At 43.8% G+C, this 22,884-nt stretch overlaps 1 protein-coding gene across 7 annotated transcripts in view; it reads right to left on the bottom strand.

The window, feature by feature from the left end:
• LOC147604821 (uncharacterized) overlaps positions 1-22,443 on the bottom strand; it is a 141,601-nt gene extending 119,158 nt beyond the window's left edge. For 4 of the 7 annotated variants that reach the window (XM_086794451.1, XM_086794453.1, XM_086794454.1 and 1 more), the window contains exons 1-3: positions 22,359-22,439; positions 21,347-21,460; positions 11,657-11,726 (exon numbers count right to left, since the gene is read on the bottom strand). In XM_086794451.1, coding sequence (XP_086650577.1) covers positions 11,657-11,726; positions 21,347-21,432 — 156 coding nt within the window. In that variant the 5' untranslated portion in view covers positions 21,433-21,460; positions 22,359-22,439. Of the gene's footprint in view, positions 1-11,656; positions 11,727-21,346; positions 21,461-22,358 lie in introns of all 7 variants that reach the window. The other 3 variants (XM_086794452.1, XM_086794456.1, XM_086794455.1) reach the window with 3 other exon arrangements.
• Between the last annotated feature and the right edge of the window lie 441 nt (positions 22,444-22,884).

Here is a 22,884-nt window from a genome sequence, read left to right as displayed (position 1 = left end):
CTTAGGAGCGTCTGCTAGCACATATGCGTTGGAAGTTCACTATCATCTCTGACACTCTCTCTCACGCTATGCATAGGATCACAAATGCTAGAGAAGATGACCTTGTTACTCATTGCATGAGAGGTTTTAAATAGCCTTATTACAGAATGTGAAGAGTTTTGACACTTGGGCTACCAATCTTGAGAACTCAGAAACATCAATGTCCATACATCTACCATCAAATATCATGCTCGTATCCCTCATATGACAACCATTTAAGTTCACCTTAGGACGTGATCTAACTAAACCTAGGCAAACTTTGATAATAACACATTTCCCCCTTCATGAAAACTTTGCTAATCTGTGTCTACATTTCCCACATTAACACGCTCTACACCTAGCCTTCATGGAGATTAGTCTTGTTTCATCCTTTGGGAGTATCACTTCCCCTTTAGAAAAGTCTACATCTCTTCATTTAGAAGAGTCTTCATCATCATCTTCTTCATTTGAGAAGTCTTCACATTCTCCTTTAGAGGAACCTTTGAGCAAGGAGCTTTACTTCCCCACAAGCACCTTTAGTGCTTTTCGCTTTAGCTTTGCCTTTGATCTTTGCTTGGTCCTTAGTTTTTCTTCGTCTCTTGGAGATGTGTTGATGATGATTGAGTAATGTCCATGATGTTCGGAGCCATTTTAGCCCAAACAAGAGCAGTTTCCTTCGTATTCATCCGTCCACAAACTTCAAGGAGCTTGCAAACTTGTCCTAGTGTCATCCCCTTCTTGCACTCCGGCATTCCATGAGGTCACAAGAAGTTTTCAAGTGCATTGATTCTAGTTTCTTCTACTCTCTCAATGATCTCCACCCAAGAATTCCCATTGTATTCTTCCATTTTCGAAATCTATGAGTTCTAATGCGGACAAGATAGTCCTTGAGCTTTGCATGTGAACAACCCCTTAGGGATCTTTTTAATCTAGTTTGGTTAAGGTCATTAAACCTTAAAAGATGAAGGTTATATGTTTAATAAACCTTTCTTGTTTTTATTGTTCTACATAGCTTGGCTGTGCAGGAGATGGTTTTTCATGTTTTGAAGATGTTGCTTCTTAACAAAACTTCTTACGTTGCTAATGTGTAGGCTGCTCTACTTATGACAGAATGCTTCTTATTTTGCACACTTCTTTTGTTTGAGAAGTCTCATTTCCTGTGAGATGACAGGATACTCCATGGTGATTGTGCTCATTAAAGTTCTTCCCAAAATCTGCCCTATACATAGCTGAAAACACGATTAATACTAAACCAAATCATGAGGTAGCACGCTAGCTCACCTCCCAACCACGACTAGCACACAACGATCTCCCCCGAGCCAAGGCTAGGAAATCCCATAGGCTTGTGTCTAACTCTGGTGTCCCATACTACCAAAGCATGCCTGAAGGCCAACGTAAGAAGTTTTGTTAAGAAGCAACAGCTTCGAAACATGAAAAACCATCTCCTACACCGCCAAGCTATGTAGAACAATAAAAACAAGAAAAGTTTATTAAACATATAACCTTCATCTTTTAAGGTTTAATGACCTTAATCAAACTAGATTAAAAAGATCCCTAAGGGGTTGTTCACATGCAAAGCTCAAGGACTATCCTGTCCGCATTAGAACTCATAGATTTCGAAAATGGAAGAATACAATGGGGATTCTTGGGTGGAGATCATTGAGAGAGTAGGGTTCCTACACAATCCCTTAGGCCTAAAGCATCATGATGCCATGAAAGACCTGTGGGCTGAGTTGATGCAAGACTTTGATATTGAAATAAAGTATCGAAAGGGGAGCCTAAACTGAGTGGTGGATGCCTTGAGTAGAATTGGGAAGGTGAACAATTTGAGCTTCACCGAGATTAGGACTGACCTTTATGACCTTTGAGAGGGCTATGAGAGACTAATAGTCATTTTGGTTGGTATCAGCAGGTCTAGGCAGGGAGCTCCATAGATTTAGACCGAGACTCAGGGGTCATGCCATCTGTGAGTGTGGCAGGTGGTCGGATCCTTATCCAGAATGGATGGATGTTCCGGAATGAGAAGGTTCGTGTATCAGATGAAACTTTGATTAGGAAAAGGATCATGTATGAATGTCACGACGCTCCTACCGCAGGTCATCCAGGGGTACAACGAACCTATGATTTGGTAAAATGGACGTTTTACTGGCTTAAGATGAAGACGGATGTTCGGGACTATGTGGTAAAGTGTCGTCAATGTCAAGTGAATAAGGCCGAACGCCTTAGGACCAAAGGTATGTTACATCCTCTAGAGATCCTAGGAGGTAAATGGGAGAGTATTTCCATGGACTTAACTATACGTTTGCCACATATCAAAAGAGGGCATGATGCTATCTAGGTGGTGGTAGACAGATTGACAAAGATGGCACAATTTTTTCCTACAAAAGTAGCTATGAAGGCAACTAAATCCGCACAACATTTTGTTGAGAAACTTTTCAGGTCGTATGGACCGCCTTTTGATACAGTCAATGATAGGGGCTCGAGGTTTTCTAGACACTTCTGGCAACTAGTTTTCCAGAGATTGGAGACTACGCTGAGTATGAGTTCCTCTGATCATCCTCATCTAATGGGCTAACAGAGAGGGTGAATCACGTTTTGGAGGATATGCTTCGTGCATACATCTCCAAGAGACCATCGGATCGGGAGAAAGCATCCCGATGGTTGAGTTTGCCTATAATGGTGCTAAGCATAAGGATATTGGTTATAGTCTCTTTATGCTAATGTACAGATACCAACCTAGATCTCTAGTAACAATTGGACTTAAGGGTATTCATATTGATGCACCTAGACATTTCTTAGCAGATATGCAAGAAATGCTAGTCAATGCACGAGAGGCCATAAGGAGCACACAAGATTGTGCACAGTTTATGCTGATAGGCAGCGTTCACCGAGGGAGTTTACCAAGGGAATGCTAATTTATTTGAGAGTGCCCAAGAGTTCCGAGACATTACGTACGAGGAAGGTTGGGAAGTTATCCCCTACGTGCTGTGGACCTTCCAAGATCTTGAAAAAGATTGGTGAGGTTGCCTATAGACTAGAGTTGCCTCCAAATGTGAAAGTTCATCCAGTATTTCATGTCAATCAACTGAAAGAGATGCTAGGAGCTATGGATGTAACACGCGAAAGCTCTGGGAGTCTTCTTTCAGCCCTAAACACCACTTAGAACATGATGATGCAAAAAACGCAGACAGAAGGGAGAGTAGAGAGAGAGATAGCTGGAAATTCAGTATATTCATATGGTACAAAAAGTTACCCCTAATCTACAGCCATAGGCTGCCTTCATAAAAAGGTGGAATACACCAAAATACTCCTAGTCTAAGGACTCACTCCATAAGGGAGAGAATGATTAACACAATGAGCACATGTGCCTTTTATAGGCCTCTTGGACCAAGGGAGAACTGGCCGACCAGCAGTCGGCTAGCCGACTGGACAAAATCCTCAAGCGTTGATGCGCCTGTAGCCGACAGCCCTCTGGTACAACCGACTGTCCTGCAATGTCTTCCATTGTCCTTCTCCAAGTCCACACTTGTCAAATCTGTGCACAACATGCTCCTAAATTCTGGTTCTAAAGATCTTTTTCTTGGCTGCCCCTTCTGGACTAGCTCCAGAGAATGTCCATGGCAATTCTTGCACATGACATCCCCCTCTGCTAAACTTGATGACGGGATTCCAACCTGTTCTTGGATGACTGTCATCATCCCATTCTTTTCCGGAAGTCCCTCTGTCATCCATCCATCTCTCGCAACCCTTATCTCTGAAAACCCGACCCAGTCTCCAAAACTACTCTGACTCTCAATAATATCTATATATCTGTTCCTTCCAGTCCCCAATCCGTTCCTGCCCTGACTCTGAACACTGTCTTGGTCTTCATTCCTGAGAAATGAGTCTGGCACTCTCACATCACCCCTTGGAGGATAATCCTCCCTTGTGACCGTTGCCCGAAAACCTATCTGGCTCACAGGACTGCCATCCCCTCTCGCTTTGTGGAACACCACCAACAAACCTCCTGGGAGCTCTTCCCGATCTTGTGTTCCTTGCCTTGGGCTTCGTATCCGTGCACTTTCCTGTACTTGGACCTGTACACCATCATATGGGACTGAATCAGTGTTTAGCTTTGCTGAGCCTGATGCTCTGATACCAATGTTACACGCGGAACCTCTGGGAGTCTTCTTTCAACCCTAAACACCACTTAGAACATGATGATGCAAAAAACGCAGACAGAAGGGAGAGTAGAGAGAGAGAGATAGCTGGAAATTCAGTATATTCATATGGTACAAAAAGTTACCCCTAATCTACAGCCATAGGCTGCTTTCATAAAAAGGTGGAATACACCAAAATACTCCTAGTCTAAGGACTCACTCCATGAGGGAGAGAATGATTAACACAATGAGCACATGTGCCTTTTATAGGCCTCTTGGACCAAAGGAGAACTGGCCGACCAGCAGTCGGCCAGCCGACTGGACAAAATCCTCAAGCGTTGATGCGCCTGTAGCCGACAGCCCTCTGCTACAACCGACTGTCCTGCAATGTCTTCCATTGTCCTTCTCTAAGTCCACACTTGCCAAATCTGTGCACAACATGCTCCTAAATTCTGGTTCTAAAGATCTTTTTCTTGGCGGCCCCTTCTGGACTAGCTCCAGAGAATGTCCATGGCAATTCTTTAACATGACATCCCCCTCTGCTAAACTTGATGACGGATGACTGTCATCATCCCATTCTTTTCCGGAAGTCCCTACTCAAGGAGTCCTTGAATTACAGCCCAGTAGCATCAAAGATTCTAGGGAGAGGCAACTCCGAAATAGAACTCTTGTAGAACATCTAGTACAGTGGAAAGATTACCCTGAAGAGGATGCAACTTGGGAAGATGAAGCTACACTCTTAAAGGATTATCCCCAATTCATGGTGACGAGATGAGGACATCTCGATTTCTTTAAGGAGGGAAGGATGTAACATACCCATCTTCACTAATAAAGAAATGTCCATGTAATTATGAGTTTTTATGGTATAAAAATCAATGATTTTATTATTTGAGTCATTTCTACTTAGAATCTTCAAATTCTGAGCCCAAATTTGGAATCTGCGCACGATCTTTCTCTTTGGTTGCTGTTGTTTTTCCCCCGGGATCTCTTGGAAGGGCTTGGGCCATTGCAATGTCAGAATGGGTCAGCCACTGGGACTTTGGACCAGTGGTTGGCTAAGCCTGAGAACTACACTGAAAGATGAATGACAGTGTCCAGGACATGGCCACTGAATGGGAGCATAGGCCGGTTTACACTAGTAAGTGGCCGCCACCGAAATGTAAATGTATCTTGAATTCTAAGCAAATTCTGAAGTGACCAAAGTGGTCAAAGATGGTCAGGAGACCAGAAGGAATGCAAATGACATCATCCCTAAAATCTAGGAAACTGCTATTTTGGGCAGTGTTGGAATTGAAAAGCGTTCGCGTCAGTTTGTGCAGAATGTCAAGGGGACCAAAAGCTGGCAAAGGACTGTTGTGAGAATGTGAACCAGTCATGAGATTTTTAGCTTGGAAGATTGCATGTGGAAAAGGCTTAAAAATGTGCCAAGTGTCAAATTTATGTGCATTTTCCACTCTGGGAAGAGGAAAGCGTGGGATTTTGGGCTGAATGAGGCTCATTTGCAGCCATTATGGTGGATTGTTGCAGGTTAAGAGCTATTGTGGTGCACTCCCTTGCCCTACAACTCATGTATTGAGGGTTGAGCTTGCTCCCCACAGCCTCTCTCTCTCTTTCTCTCTCTTGCAGACTATGGTAATGCTCTCATCAAATAAAATCAGGTACAGTTGTGTGAATTTCATGCTTATATGCAGAGGCTAGTTGCCTCCGTGAACAGAAACCGGTGTAGTTAGTTCCTACACCAAAGCAGGGACGGAAGAGGGTAATAACCTCTTCAATACAACGCTGTTTCAGCACTGTTTAGGTGCTGTTTTTGGGTTGTTCTGTTGCCCGGTTGATGCCAAAATGCAGTAGGACTTTGCTAAAGTCCTCCAGGACAGTACAAGGGTTAATTTGGGCTGAAAACAGAGCTGAAAACAGGTCTGTGCAGAAAATTACAGCAAGCTGAATTGTGATGTTTTGGACTCCATTGGGTAGTCTGATGCCTATGGAAGTGAGCCTGTCAATTGGGACTCATTCTGAGATGTTATGGAACAGTTTTAGTGCAGTTATGCTGGCAAATTTCTCCCAGAATTTGTAAAACTCAGCTGGTGCAAGTAGAGTGCTCTGTTGCACTCGTGCTTTGTATTTTCCAACTTTTTAACAATAAAGAAATACCGCAAGGGGCGCCGGACTTCGGGGCCAATGTGTTGTTGAGCGAGGGAGCGAGGATTCTGTGATTGTGTGTCTGAGTAAGTCCAGGTTATTTGTGAATGAATTACCGCTTTATGTGTTCATAGACCGGTTTTATGGTTCCATTGCCGGGACAGGGTCCTCTTTTCTGCAACAAGAGCCCGGACACGGATTGGATTGGGTGAACAGGAGACACACATAGTGAGGTACAACTGATTACAGGTGAGAAAGAGTACGGTCTCTTTCTTTGGATACAGGTTCCCTTAAACTTTCAGTTGACAGTATGACAGACAAAGGGAAAGGCAAGCTCCCTGCCGAAGAGAGTTCCTCTTCTACTCGCAGACAGCGTATAGAGGTGACAGGTGCCCAGGTGTCAGCCTCTGCTCGGACGGAGCCAGTAGTACAGCCAGCCTTTTAGAGGAAGAACAGGAACAGGAGGATTTGTTTCAGGCACAGCTTCTTAGCATGCTTGGAACTTTTCAGCAGCTAGTTAAGAATCCCAGAATGAAGAAATTTTTGCAGACACGTACAAGGGATTCCCAAGTTGAAGCATCCCAGCATGCAGTAGAGAGGGCACAAGAACAGTTGCAAATGAGGGTAGAGCATGTTGAGCAGGCACCTGTGATACTAGCTGATCCAGTGCAACATGTTACCCAGGCACAGGTACAGGCATTTAATGGCCAGGGCAGTAACGTGCAAAGGGTCATGCCGACCATTCCTCCATTCATTGCTTCCCAGCCTGGCTATTTTGGTGGTGGGTCTGTTTTCCAGGCCATGGCTAGGCCGCCCACAGTTTTGCCAAGACTAATGTCAAGAGGGTCACCAGGAATGATGCCTATGGAAGCTGTGAATCCTCTTTATGCCAATATAGGTGTGCAGTCCGGATTTCAAACTTATTTTAGTCCAGCTTTGGGGCCCGCAGCACCTGTCAGTGTGGCTGAATTTTCTCAACCTAGTGGACAAAGACCAGTAAGGACTGATGCAGAAAAGGTGCAAAAGGATTACAAAGAAGGAGGTCAAGCAGTAAAGTTTGAGACTTTCAGTGGGATGCAGGACAAATTGAAAGCGCTGACTTTTATTCAGCAGTTTGATGCAGCATACGCTGGGGGTAACTTTACAGAATCTTCTAAGGTGCGGAAGGCTGCTACTTTCTTGAAAGGTAATGCATTGCAGTGGTGGACCTCACTGTTGATGCAAGGACAAGCACCTGCTACATGGGTTCAATTTAAGCAGCAGTTCTCTTTTGCCTGGCTTACAAATACTTTTGAAGTGGATGTTATGACAGCATGGCACAAACTTGATGCAGCCAACTGTGTAAATTTCGAAGAGTATAATAAGAAGTTTTGGGATGCACTCTTGCCAGTAACTTCCTACAGGACAGTGCCATTGATGCAGCCAACTGTGTAAATTTCGAAGAGTATAATAAGAAGTTTTCGGATGCACTCTTGCCAGTAACTTCCTACAGGACAGTGCCATTGTCAGAGCAAATAGAGAAGTATTGCTGTGGTTTGCCCAAAGAAATCAGGGATTATTGCATTAAGACCAATGTTTCTAATATGACTCAGCTCATTGAGAATGCAAACATGGCTAATGCATTGCTACAGGGAGGTTCACGTGGCTTTAAGAGCACCGTGAAGAAGGAACCTCAAGACAAAGGACAGAAGAGGCCACTGTATGGCAAGTCATTTGAAGAGAGAAAGGCATTGATGCAAGTTGGGAAATGTTTCATCTGTGAACAGAAAGGGCATATGGCTGCAAAATGTCCACAACAGCCAGCAAAAGATGCGGAGGATAAACAAGGGCCACCCAAGAAGAAGACAATGCCGAGTGCAGGATTGATACCTGACATGGTTGGTGACCAGCCATGTGATGATGCGACAAAATTGTGCAGAGCATGGGGTAAAATCAGAGATGCTACAGTGCTGATTTTCTTTGACCCTGGTGCTCGAGCCAACTTTATTTCACCAGCATTGGCAGCCAAGTTGGGAATTCGTGCTGAAAAGATGGGACCAGTTGGACAGGCTAATTTGGCATGCCCTGGGCATTCAGTTCCTGTCACTCCTATACTTGGCAAACTTCGCATGCATATACAGAGTTATGTCGACACAGAGGAGTTTCTTATCATGCCCTTGGAAGGATGTGATGTCCTGTTGGGAATTCCATGGTGTCATAGGAAACATGCAATGTTGGATGCTTTCAACAGGAAAATCACAATTGTACATAGGGACAAGACTCATGTTCTGGATGTGAAACTGAAAGGAGAGTCTGTCCCAGTTATTTCTGCTTTTCGAACCTGAATTTTGAATGACCTGTACACTTGTATCATATGTTTGGCAATGTACAGTTTTGACATTTGTTGTCAATGACTTAATCAATGAATCAACTTTCAGTGCTTTGAAGTTGTATCTGTTACGCTTCAAATGAATGATTTACATGTTGTGACACTAATAGTACAAGATATATGCTATCGCCCTGTGTTGCATCCGGAAACATGTATTTGAAAGGCTTGAACCTACGATGGCACAAATGGTAGTGGGGAATTCCTATCATCGCCCCGTGTCATCCGTTGGCAGGAGATACATGCGATGACACTAATCACCTGGGGAATCTTGTGATCGTCCTGTGTCATCCATTTGCATGTGGACTTGCAATCGAGGTCGCTTGCTTCTTTCAAGAGGGGGGTATGTCACCAGGAGGTGAAACTTTTTGCAGTTGTTTTCCTTATTTACATTTCTTTATAAATATATATATTTTTCTTTTCTTTCTCCGGAAGAGTGCAGAAGCACTTTTCCAAGAGTGGTCAGTAGCTGTACAAGCGATGGGTGAAGAGAAGGTGATCCAGTTTGTAGCTGATGGAGAGAATGCGAACAAGGCAGCCGGTAGATTGTTGACTGACAAGTTTCCTCAAATCACATTTTCTGTATGCATGGCGCACTGCCTCAACAATCTTCTCAAGGACATTGGGAAGTTGTACTGGATTGCTTCCATCATAGAGCAAGCCACCCAGATCGTATCCTTCATTTACAGGCACACTTTCTTGCTAGCTGAGTTCAGGAAGAAGTCATCTAGAGATTTGCGCAAGTATTCAGACACTCGCTTTCGGATACAACTTCCTCATGTTGGGGTCCCTTAACAAGCGTTCTAGTGCCCTAAAGCAATTGATGGTGAGTGATGGGTATGAGAGGCATGCATTGTCTAGAACTGCTGCAGGGGAGGCATGTGCGTCAAATATTGGGAACCCTCTTTGGTGGGAACAGGTGAGACGCATCATAGCTTTGGGAAAGCCAATCATCCACTTGTTGAGGATGACAGATTCACTTCAGCCATGCATTGGAAAGATTTACGAGGGGATAGACAAGATGGTGGAAAAGTTGGAGCACATCGAGCAAGATGTACAGAAATGCCATGCTTTAAGGAAGCTATGCCAGGATAGATGGGATATGTACCATTCACCTATGCATGCAGCAGGTTTTATGGTCGATCCCCAGTTTCAAATAGGCAATCAATACACAGATTCAAAGGTGGCAGATGGATGGGACATGATTTTGGAGAGACTTGAGCCTGACATTGCAAAGCAGAGAACTATCAAGGATAAACTGGCAGATTACAGGGCTTGCAAGAGGAGGTTTGGAAGAGCCAATGCTTTGGCAGATCGCTTCACCACTGATCCATGTGTTTGGTGGGAGGACTATGGGGCAGACACTCCGGAGTTGCAACAATTGGCCATCAAGATTCTGAGCCAGGCGGTCAGTTCCTCTTGTTTGGAGCAACTATGGAGCTCATTTAGCCATATCGCTTCAAAGAAGTGAAACCGGCTTGGCACTCGAAAGACCAATGATCTAATTTTTGTGAGTGCCAATTTGCATCTTCTTGAGCGAAATAAGAAGCCCGAATCTTGGAAGCATTGGTCAGAGGAGGATGAGAAAGGTTCAGAGGCAGAGGAGCAAGTCAACTACCCCGATAGCTAGTTTGGGCAGGATTGCGGCTCCAATGACTTCCTAGATTATGATGATCTAGGCTCAGATGATGTGCATCTCTCGCAAGTTTGAGTCTACTCATGAGTTCCAAACTTGGCTAATGTATTTGCATTGTACTTTCTATTCTAAATTCAATAAGAAATTGACTTGATCTTGAGGTGTCCTTTATGCAAATTTGAGAAAGCCTCACTGTTGAGTTTGTAATTACTAGTTTTTGGTTCTGTAATTTAATTTATCAAGTGTATGTGCCGTTTCCTATTCCCATTGCTTGCCGTTTCCATTTTCGAAGGGGTGTCGTTTTTTTTTCCGTTTCCCGTTTCTGGTGACTATGGGCAAAACAATGCCAAATAGGCTACACACTAGAGCAAGTAGACTTTACACTCTTGCACACCTTGTCCTAACATTGCAAGGCACCCAAACAAAACCCAAGTTGATCCCAGATAGCTGTGGGAGGTCGAATAATAGCGTAACAGTTTCTGGTAGTTCTTTATGGGCGAAGTCTACACTACAGACAGTGGTACCGACTATGACCACAAACCTGCATAGTCTAGTCATGGGATCTAGGGCCAATCCCACTCCTCACAGAGGTCAGACAAAATGCTCTATGAGTAATATAGGATAACAAACCCTTCCTATATTTTTCTTCTTAAGGAATTACTTGACATTGTCGCATTCGTGACTTACTCCGCTAGTAATGATTCCTTTTCAAGAAGTCTTCCTTACCCTTGACTTTTGTATGTGTTGTTAAACTTAGGAAAGGATCCTATGTTTTGGGAGAAGAAAAGGAAAAGGAGAGGGCACTAGTTTTTATCTCTAAATTAGTGGGACAGAAATCTGGTTTACTGTCAAGAAATACCTGTTTCAGTGACATGGCTTAAACCATTTTGTGAAACACAATGTAAATTTGTCTTATTGCCAAAAAAATCGAAGAAATTAAGGTTTATTTTCATGTTTTTCAAGGCGGAACACAGTTGTACACTTTAAGACTATTTGTTTTGGCATTTTGGAAACCGTTTTATTTCAATATTAAAACTTTGGAAACCGTTTTATTTCAATATTTAAACGGTTTCACAATTTTACGAAAAACTTTGTGAGTTCTAGGTGCAAAAGAAGTCTTGTCATAAATTCATGAGGCATCTCTGGATCCACCAAAAGTATCGGTGTACACTGTAAACAAACTCATGATTGTACTTTGAGGTCAAATTGAACATGCATTTTTTTCACGTAGCCCTTATTACAAAAATACAAATTCAAAAAATAATCACCAGAAAGAACTACCAAAAAATAATCACCAAAATAACTCATCTCTAAAGATGTGCGTGCAATGCCTAAGAAAATGATTCATAATATTACCGTTTTTGTCTTGTACAGCCAACGATCAACGACAATCCTTGCAAGCCTTCTTCTATGACGGCGCAAAGCTCTAATAGCCACAAAAAATAAAAAATATCGGCGTCTTATTCCCCCATTCTTCTTTAAAGACTATCTTTTCGTAAGGCCATGATTTTTAATTTTTAATTTTTTTGCAAAAAAGGAGACTTCTATTAACTATGAATAGACCATTCAAATCATAGCTTGAAGCTGGAACAAAAAAAGGCCTCATCCCAAAATGTAGGGTGATCTCAACCAATATGGGGCACAAGTGTGCCAAGAGAGTCCTATGGGGGTCGATGAGAAAAAGATCCCTTGATCCCACTCCCTCATGAAGACAGTGTGCTTTGCTTGCGCAGATCTAGATGGTCCCTATATACGAGCCATGTAGCCATAAGAGAGTGAATAATATCTCCCCATATAGTAAAAATGTGCTGAGTGTCGTATATATGAATGCCCTCAATAGCCTCTCTGCGTCGGCCCTCCAAATCTGCCAAACTATGATATTGGCAATGAGCTCCCAAGTAGTATCAATCCTCTACAGAGGTAGTCTATACTATGTATGAGGAATATACCAATAGCATGTAGCATTGGGCCACACCTCTACATATCATTAAGGTGGTGTCCAAATCCCTGCCCTCAAAAAATATTTGTGGACCAAACTGAGTGAGCCAAGCAATAGCACCCCAAGTAACATAAATGGTCTCTCTCCTCAATCTACACATAAGTTGAGCTATAGAGCCCTAAATCCTACGAGCAGCTTTCCACCCCCATATGCGATGTTGCACTATCTTAGAAGTTACCGTGCATCTAGGACAGGCACGGTCTGCTCCAAAAATAGCCCTCCACTGATTAATGGGGAGGCCACCATGTAAGAATAACCAAAAGAAGTGGGAGATTGGGCTCCACCTATATGAGTGCCAAAGTTTGTGCCAAAATCTCTTTTGAATCAATGGGGTGATGTCATAGCTCTCCCAATGCCCCGTCTAAGACTCCCTCTAAGGTGCTAGGTGGATGCAAGTCTCTGATCCAAAGGAACACTTTTAAAGCTTTCCACGCAATAACTATCGATGCACATCTCTCCCAGCCTGCCCACTGCATATATCCAGATGCACCCAAAGGTCGCCCTACTCATCTCTCCTAGCCTGCCCACTGCATATATCCAGACGCACCCAAAGGTCGCCCTACTCATCTCTAATGAGGTCATACCACATAATGGGCTGTCAATCAGCCCAAGACTCCCTCTAAGGTGCTAGGTGGATGCAAGTCTCCAATCCAAAGGAAGACTTTTAAAGTTTTCCAAGAAATAACTGTCAATGCACATCTCTCCCAACCTGGCCACATCATATATCCAGACGCACCCAAAGGTCACCCAACCTCATCTCTAATGAGGTCATACCACATAATGGGTTGTCTATCAGCCTCATCCTCTGATCTAGGAAGCCTCTATCTTAAAACACCTCTCATGCTACTCCAGGCTCTTATAATGGCAGTTATAAGTGGAGAGGAAGGTGCCCTATACTATGCCTCCATAAAGATGAAACGTGAACCGAGCGTGTACAACCGGAAATATGAAACATAAAGAAATTCTTGCAAGGCTCATTGCCCTGTGACCGCTAATTTGAAAAGCAATGCTCTACACTGAATATCCAGATCTACGATATTCAGCCCCCCTTCTTGTCAGGGGCATAAAACAGTCTCCCAAACAACTCTGGCCCGGGTGTCTAGTGTACCATCCAAACATGACCAGAGAAAGTTATCTCCGCAACTGCCCAATGCATCCATGAGAGAAGCACTAACGTCAAAAATCATGGCCTCTTAAAGCAAGCTTGTGCGAATGAGTTTCAAATCCATGCAACCAACCTTCAATTTTGTTGGTCCAACCAGAGGATTTTTGACAAGATGATTTTATGTTATGAGTAGGATTCTGAAAGAGGGGGCGCCATTTGCACAACTACGTCAAACTCTCTCCTAGTTACTCTCTCTCCTAAGGAGCTGACTTCATCCTCAGAGTGTGCTCTTGTGACCGTATCTGGTGTCGGATCGTGGATCTGGATTTATGGCTTTAATGCTGGAATTATGAAATATTTCAAATTGGCAGTGCATCTACTATTCTCGAAGGATATCTCAGTGGTATCAGCTTTCTACAATTGCGGACAACTATTTTATTAGACAAAGGGGATGTCACCATTTGGTCCCTTCACCAGTCTTGACAAGTGTTTCACACACTAAGTGGAACCAAGGTGTGAATAGGGATTTTCCACAAAAGAAAGCTAGAGCATTTTACTGCATGGTTTGTCATGAAAGATGGCCACATAGCATGGTCGGTGTGTTCACATATTATTAAAGACGGGCTAGACATATGATATTTTGGGCATGGATAGGTGGACAAAAGGAGGCGCCTAGATGAAACTTGAGCATCAAGCCAGGAAAAGCATAAAAGTTGATATTTTTGGCTAAAACTTCGAGTACAAGCCAAGAAAAGCTTTAAATTGATATATTTGGACAAGTTCAGCTATTTTTGGGCCAACCTAGTTATTTTTGGCAAAAAGGGGAAAAATAGCCAGTCAACTTCATTAAAAGGAGCTGGGGGCTTCTCTTTTTGCCATGCGCATCCCTCTTGAGAATCGACAAACCTCGAGAGCTGGCTGTTGCTTATTTAAAAAGCCATGGCGATGTTGTTTCCGATGATGAGGGCAAGTGGGTCTTCACACGGCAGCCTCGCAGGCTATCCCGTGAAGGGAACTCTAATGATGTTGTGAGAGGGCATGCAGCCCACACCAGTGATGTGAGAGGGCATGCAACCCGCACCAGTGATGTGAGAGGGTATGCAGCCCGAGCAAGTGATGTAAGTGGGCATGCAGTCTAAGCAAGTGTTTTGAGGGGGCTTGCAGCCCATGCAGCCTGAGGAAATGATGTACATCGACATGCAACTCGAGGGGATGATGAGGGGTTTTCAGCCGATTTGAGAGATGCAGAAGATCTTAATGCATCGTCGGTGGTGTCTCCTACTTCTAGGTATATTCCTGCTCCTAAAGTTTCATCCAGAGTGGAAGGTGTTACATGGGAAATCAGCCCTAGATCTGGGCACCATTGCCATCGTAGACATGATGAGGAGGATGATGTATTAGAGCGTCAGGATACTCGTCATAGCAAGAAGGCCAAAGAGTTCAAGTCAGGGGACAAGGACATCAAATTTGAGAGCTATAATGGAAAGTTGGATACTACCAAGGCGCTTGCTTTCATAAGGCAATTTGAAATAGCCTTTTGCACTGAGAAATTTACAAAGGAATCTATGCTCAGGCATGTGGGTATGCAATCTATGCTCAGGCATGTGGGTATGCATCTTAAAGAGACTGCAAGTGATTGGTGGATGGCAAAGCTTTTGGTTAGGGGATAGGACAGCTGCCCGTACATGGAGTGCTTTCAAAGAGCAATTTTATGATCAGTTCCTTCCTCCTCATTTCGAGAAGGGTGTACGAAAGAAATGGGATTGGCTAACACAGGATGAAGGCGAATCCGTTTCCTCTTATGTTTCAAAGTTTTGGCGGATTCTTCTCAAAGTCACACCTTTCATGACGATTAGTGAGGATGAGAAGAAAAGAAAGTTTGAATCAGGGCTACAATGAATCATTCAAAAGAGCCTTGCAGTGTATCCCCACAACACCTTACAGGAGCTCATATACTCAACCACTATTTCTGAGGAGTTGCATGGTAAGGGAGCGTCAAAAAGACAAAAATTCAGCTCATACAAGGGAAAATTCAGAGTTGGAAATGAGCAGAAAAAGGGTGGACAGCCACCTAAGTTTATGCCTAATGAATCCAAGGATGCAAAAGGGGGCTCAAAAAAGAAGCCGGGGGGTAAAAAGGATGATTCTAAGCTGTCCAGACAGCATATTTTTTATTGCATGAGAGGGGGGAAGTGCTTCACTTATGGAAGCAAAGATCACATGAAAGCTCAATGCCCCCAGAAGCTCAAAAAGAATAATGTGCAGGATACCAAACCGAGTGTGAATGTTATATCCGATGTTGAGGGAAACACTGCACATGAACCAAAGAGCAGAATCTTACGCAAAGCTTGGGGCAAGTTAAAGAACCAAACAGCTTTATTCCTTTTTGATAATGCCTCAACAGATAACTTCATATCCATACAGATGGCTGCTGCTCTTGGGTTAAAGCCCGAGGAATTGGGCATGGACTTTCATGCAGATGCTGCCTTTGAGGGCAAGGAAGTTAAGGTCACTCCCATCATTGGGAAGCTTTGCATACAGATACACGGATATTTGGATCATGAAGACTTCCTCGTGGCACCATTTACGGGATGTGATGTGATACTTGGGATGCCTTGGCATTATCGTTTGGATCCCAAGATTTTGAAAGTTATATTTACTCATAGGGATAGGGAAGTTTGCATTGATGCGGGTACTACTGGGAGTACCATATCCGTTGTAAGCCATATATCTATTTCAAAGGCAATAAAGAAATCAGCTTGTTCTTACTTGGTCTTTGTACATGATAATGTTGAGCATGATGCTGTAACTCCCATAGATCAAGATAAGATTGATTTCTTAAGTGAATATGCTGATTGTTTTGCTGATTCACTACCAGGACAGTTACCCCCAAAGAGGCTAGAGGATCATTGTATTGATATAATCCCTAGGAGCTCTCCTCCTAACCGACCTCCTTATAGGGTGAGTGTTTCCCAACAGGAGTAAATCATGACTCAAGTAAATGATTGACTTGAGAAGGGGTTGATAAGGCCAAGTTCTTCGCCCTATTGTTCTCCAGTTTTACTTGTGCAGAAAAAGGATGAGACATTTAGAATGTGTGTTGATTATAGGGCCCTTAACAAAATTACTATCAAGAACAGGTTTCTGATTCCTCGAATCGATGATATTCTTGATAAACTTGAGGGAGCTACTTGTTTCAGTCGCATTGATCTTAAGAGTGGCTACCATCAGATTCGAGTGGTACCTCAAGATGTGCACAAAATGGCTTTTCGAACATCATTTGGATTATATGAGTATTTGGTTATGCCATTTGGACTTACAAATGCTCCCGCCACTTTCAATAGAATGATGGACATAATTTTTAGACCTCACCGCTTTGGAAAGATATTCCTTTTGGCCAACTCTACGCAAAGATATTAAAGCTTATGTGCGAGAGTGCATAGTGTGTCAGAAAGTCGAGTTTGACAGACACAAGACACTTGGTTTACTTCAGTCCTTACCCATTCCACAAGAACCATGGGAAAGCATTGCTATGGATTTCATTATGGACTTGCCGAAATCGGCACATGGAAATGATGCTATATGGACTATTATAGATCGTTTTAGCAAGCAGGCACACTTTATTCATGTGAGGAAAACAATCAAGCCAGAGCACATGGCAAAGTTGTTCTTAGCTCAAATTTTCAAACATTGTGGCATGCCAAAGTCTATTGTCGGCGATAGAGATCCTATGCTTGAGATTTTTGCCTACATTGTCCATGGGGCCGGGGAGGGCACCCTGTGGACGTGTATATGCACACCTGTTTGGGACTCACAGGTGGTCTACATGTGTTTTGCAGGTGGTAAGTGTACCCAGAAACCAAATTTACAACTTTATGGTTTCATGTACTAATAATTATGGGTGCAGGTTCACACACACTTATAAGTGGCCGGACAACTTATAAGGTGCAAGACTATTTTAATACATGTGGCAGCCATAAGGTGGGCACCGGGCTAGCTTTGAACCAACTGATGGTAGGCGCCCCCTTCTACAAGTGTAGGCTATTTTCAGCAGGAAGCCATATTATGGGAGAAAAACTCCAGTTCTGGGGTAGGCGCCTGCTTTTCTTGGTGCATGGGAGCTGGTCGACTGTTTACAGGCTGTTTACAGCCTTCTACCACGACAAAAACCTAACAAGTGCATGGGAGGTGCTGGCCGACCCCTTCTGCATGTTCTCCACTGTTGGGTGGCTGGCTGATTTATAGCTTGAATAGAGGTTGGACTAATCATAAAAACAGAGAGGAAGAGCTGGTCGAGTGCATCTGGACAGTTTTCCTTCGGACCGAGGGCTTGCAGGCTTGTGTATTGCTGCTGGTTGCATCCTTCTGTGGCTATTGAGGACTAATCGACTGTTGTAAACATTCCCTCATGGCTGCTCAACTTGTCCTATGAGCCATACAAGAGGAAGGTGAAGATACAGGGTTGTTCCGGGCTGATGCGGGAGTGCTATGGGCTGTCCATAGTTGTCTTGCATGTGCTTGACGCTAGAAGTGCCTTCTTGTGTTGAGAATTGTCAACAAAATTCTACATATGTTTTTGTTTTGCTTTCATATTGTACTAGAAGAGACAGGTGCTAGCCAGTGGAGAATCCCTAGGCACCCGTGAAGTTGTATTTGGAAGCAGACTCCTTTTTGGTAATCTAACCATAAAGGGGGGGGGGGGGGGTCAGCCCATCTTCTGGCCCCTAGTGTGGTGTACTATGCAGATTTGTCATCTCTTTTGTCTGGCATGCTCATATATATTTTCAGTTTTCATGATTGATAAGATTTTCCGTGTACAATTGCCCTTCCATTTACACGTGGAGATGTAGCCATCGGCTGCTAAAATCAGGCCATGGGCTGGGCTATAAACGCCGATCAAAACCTTGTCATTCATTCTTCACACATGTGGGCACCTAAGCTGGCTGGCCCAAAGCCGGCTGCCCAACACATCTCCCTGCCCAATCGCCTAAGGGATGTGTGCCCCTTGCCTAACTTGTTGTGCCCTGACCAGCCCATCTCTACCCAATATGGTGCCTTTCCTGCTCGAAACTGCTTTGGGCTAAAAACAGACGGGGTCAGATACACACCCGATGTCCAATGCGCAGCTTTTGGCCTAAGAAGCTGCTTGGACACCTGTACAACTTCCAATTCAAGAGGATTACATCTATGTGTGGCATTGTGTCCTAAGACCTAAACCTAATGGCAACTGATGACTCGTCCCTAGACTAGGGCTTAAGAAAATCTCTAGTGCTCATCGCTAAACTTCATTAGGTTACTGATATCTACGCACTTGTGCACCAGTATGGCCACATGGCACCTTCATGCAGCGTGTGCATGTTTCAAGACAAACACTGTCTTTTTCTCTAGCCTTCTAGCATAAGCCCTAAAACAGGAACATAAAGGATCAGAGTTTACCAAGTTCATCGCCTTTAATGATCATCACCAGGAAGCGAGGAGTTGTTGCCGATGCAAACTAAAGAAGAGAGAGTCTGGTAGTCCTCTAGAATATGGGCTTGATTGGTCATGTGGGCTGAAGCACCACTATCACCAACCCATTCCACCGCTTCGGGTGTGTCACTGACCTCTTCTGGAGAAATCATCTCTGTGATCACAAGGAGTGAATCCTGTGAAGAAGTAGATGAATCTATGAGCTACTTTGGCAGATCCCTCCTCTAAAACTTTGTCCTTGCCCTTGTCTTTGGTGTTGTCCTTGTCAGATGCTTTGGAAACATCCTAGGCTTTATACTTGGCTTTGGCTACGTGAGAGCTATCACGACGAGCAAGGCAACGAGCCTCAATATGACCTATCTTGCCACATTAATCACATTCATTGCTTTTGTCCTTAGACTCCTTTGAATCATGTTTACCCTTGCCTTTGCCTTTGTTTTTGTTGTTGTTGGAGTTTCCTTTTCCGCCTTTGCCTTTGCCCTTGTAAGAGGCAACAAAAACAAACTCCGACTTGCCTTTTCCGCGAAGCATACACTTGTCGTGGAGATAACTCACGACTTCCTCAAAAGGGGAAAGAGGATCACGGAACTAAATATGGTCCCTAAAAGAATCAAAGGAAGCAAGCAATTTACCAAGAAGTTATGGATAGGATTGTTGATTGTGCTCCCGTACTCCTCAAGCTACAGCTTGATACGGGTGAACTCTCCAATCTTCCCAACCATGTTATCTGACTCGTTGATTGTAATCTTCTCCATATCTGACTCCAATTTGGCAATCTTCACCATCGAAACTCTCCCATACCTCCCCTGGATCTCCATCCACATTTAATGAGCATTACTCTGAGTAGAGATAAATTGTGCCTGTATAGACGAAGTCATGCAATGGATGATGATAAGACAGGCCCGAGCATCCAATATGCTTCTCAAAGCAGGATCGACCAAGTAAGGTGTGGAGATGGACATCCACGCACTGGCTCCTTCAAGCAAGTAGAAAGACCAAGTATGATAGTTGGTTGTTGTAAGCTTCACGGAGTCGCTAACTTGGGAAGGATTGTAGGATGGTATATAGGTAGGGGTGGGAGCAAGACCGGGATGAGAGAGACTTAAAGAAGAAAGATTGGGAAGAGGAACCTTGGGGAGTGGGAGCAGGGGATCCAGGCAGTGAAGGCGCTAGAGTATCGACTGGAGAAGGAGCACCAGAGAAATCTCCTGAAGCCATGTCCTCTGACAAGAAACCTTCTCTGAATCAAGAGGGCTGTAAAAAACAGCAAATAGCCTCCTCTCAAGCTGTGCACAGCAAGAGAAGAGAAAGAAGAAAGGGAGGGAAGGTGGGAAAAGAGAAATAGAGAAAGCAAATCTCTCAGGAACCCTATCCTCAGCACCTAGAAGAGAGCTTCAGCCTCCAACAGCAAAAACGCAGCAGTCCCAGGTACAAATGCAGAAAACGCAGCAAAGCTCTGCGGGCAAAAGCACAAACTATAGAAGGCTGTAGACAGTTGATTATTGCTGAAAATGAGCACAAGGGAAGCCCGTAGGTGCTTACAAGCATAAGAGACTGTTGCAACAGCCAATGACCTTCAGCAAATATGCAGAAATGAGATGGGAAATGATGAGAAAGGTGTGGACCCTTATATATGTCCCATATGAGCTAGTCCGCCAGCGGTAGCAAGCCGACAGTAGTTGTGAAGCATAAATATGCTATAAAAAGACTCATAAAATGGTAGAAAAATGCTAGATGATGTCTACAATGCGGGGCCTCATAGAAATGACCAGTACAAGCATGCAAAGGTACATGTAGAGCCTCTGGAGATGGTATATATTCCAACATGAGCACTAAGAGTGTTTGCAAAAATCTTTATTTTGGTACAAGGCTAGTCTTCATATACCACATGTTGTTGCCTTGAAGACTTCCACAAAAGAGATGGCATAGATGGTGGTATGTTTCCTTTGAAACTAACCGCCTTGGAATACTTCCTGGGGAAGGGGTTGCTGGTGTGAGAATGAACTTCAGGTACATGCAGCCAGCCTACAGTTAACCCAGCCTACAGTTAACCTAGATCATCACTTATGGATTTGAAGGCCCAAAATTTGATTTCTTGACACAAAAAAGCACCGCTGAAAAGCAAGGTCTACACTTTGCACTATTAGGATTTGCTGATGCATTGAGTGAATTGTCACCTTGCAAGAACCAGCAAGTCAATGCAGCTGTACAGCTGCTAACAAGGCTGTATGACCGGTATAGCAGTAGTTCATACAACATCAAGCTGTGAACAATAGGGACTTTGCAAGCACCAGCAGGATGCACTTCATGACGTCTGCTACAGTATATACATCATCTGGAGATAGTACACATGCAGCCACACACATATTTTAGCTAGGAATAAGGCATAGACAAGACCTATGTGCAGCTGTTTAGGGCTGAGCAAGCAGGGAAAGGATGTGAGTTATGAGTATGAATTTTGTGGAACACTTACGGCTTCAATTTCCACATCTCCTCTGCTTGCTGTTTTTCCAATGATTTGGACCCAGTAAAAGGTAGCTTTGATATCGGGCTTGTCATCTTTTGCAGCCAAAAACGTCTCACTCTTCTGCCAACAAGAAAGACAAATGTGAAGACGTTCCTCCTCCTTTACACAGTGCCATACTAGAAGGAATCACATGTGACTATATAGACAAGTACACTCCCCTTTCTTTCGCATAGTCCTATATTAAAACCCATTACAGTATATTATGTCACAAACTATCAGGGATAAGATGGTCAATATGACCTGTGAGACCAAGTGGTACATGATGTATACAATCTGAAAAAAATGAGCATGCCTAAAGCAATCCCTAGAGCTAACATGACAAGAAAAGTAAAAATGATCTGATCTGTGAGTTGAGGTGAGAATGTGATTTTCACATGGTGGATGCTAGATCTTGGCCATATGCTCCTCTGTGGGCTGTGAGTTCCATCTTTGTCTAGGCAATGGGATTACAAAGACGCTTGTAATGATCCCTCACCACCCCACCAACAGGTCCATGATGTCTTCCTATGAGTGGATATTGTTACATCAGCTGTATTTACAGGATTTCGCTAAAGGCGCGTAAATTAAGAAGCTAGAGGGCTAGACCAGTGATTGAGGTGGCCAATGTGAAGTAGACCAGTGATTGAGGTGCCAATAGGCCTATGGAAAGCCTTAAGTCATTAATTGTAGGATGAAGGTGAAAGGCTTGAAGGAGTTTAAGCCTTCAAGAAATAATTAGACACATGGCAAGAATTGGGCGAGCAGGGATTAAGCCCAGCACGTAATTGCAGCCCATTTCCCCTAATGCTGGGCAAGGGGGGTTAAGCCGATAGGGGGGGCTAGTGGCATGGTGCATGTGAGGAGGCTTGGTCAAGGTTGGGAGGTGGATCGAGGAAGAAGCCTCTACATGCATGTGTATTGAAGCAATCAAGAAATCTTTCTGCGCTGAATTCATATTAGGGTTCTGTGGGTTGCATACCGGTTGTGTTATCGTGCTGAGAGCTTACAGGAAATGCGTAACTGATGAACCCGACACTTGATTCTGCTACATGGGTGGCCGCGCTTATAAGGTTTTTTTTTTTACTTTTTTTTTAAATATATATATATACTATAGAAAGTATAGCACACTTCAACCCCTCACCCACTTCGCGGAGCCCTGATGGCATAGAACCTGAGCCCTGATGGCATAGAACCTCGTTCCTCTCGCTGGAACCCAACCGTTCTACCAACTCAACTAGGCGCTCGTGGGTATGTGTGTGTGTGTTCGAATATATATTGATCTCCCTCACACACTTCAACCCCTCAAATATACAAGCTGGGAAAGATAACCCAACTCTTTGATGACAAAAAACAAGGCTCTCTTAAGATAAATTCTACATGATGGAAGGAAATCCCTCGGGACTATTAGACATGTCCCTTGACCTTTAGGATTGGATTCCACCAGCATCCTACACCCATGCCAGGACTAACTCTTGTCCTTGTCATCATCCAGCTCCTGCTCTTTG

Source organism: Cibotium barometz, chromosome 61 (genome assembly GCF_041138505.1).
Source record: "Cibotium barometz isolate CiBa-2024 chromosome 61, ASM4113850v1, whole genome shotgun sequence".
NCBI classification, from domain to species: domain Eukaryota; kingdom Viridiplantae; phylum Streptophyta; class Polypodiopsida; order Cyatheales; family Cibotiaceae; genus Cibotium; species Cibotium barometz.
Note: the sequence above shows the minus strand (reverse complement) of the source record. Positions and strands in the feature narration are given on the sequence as shown.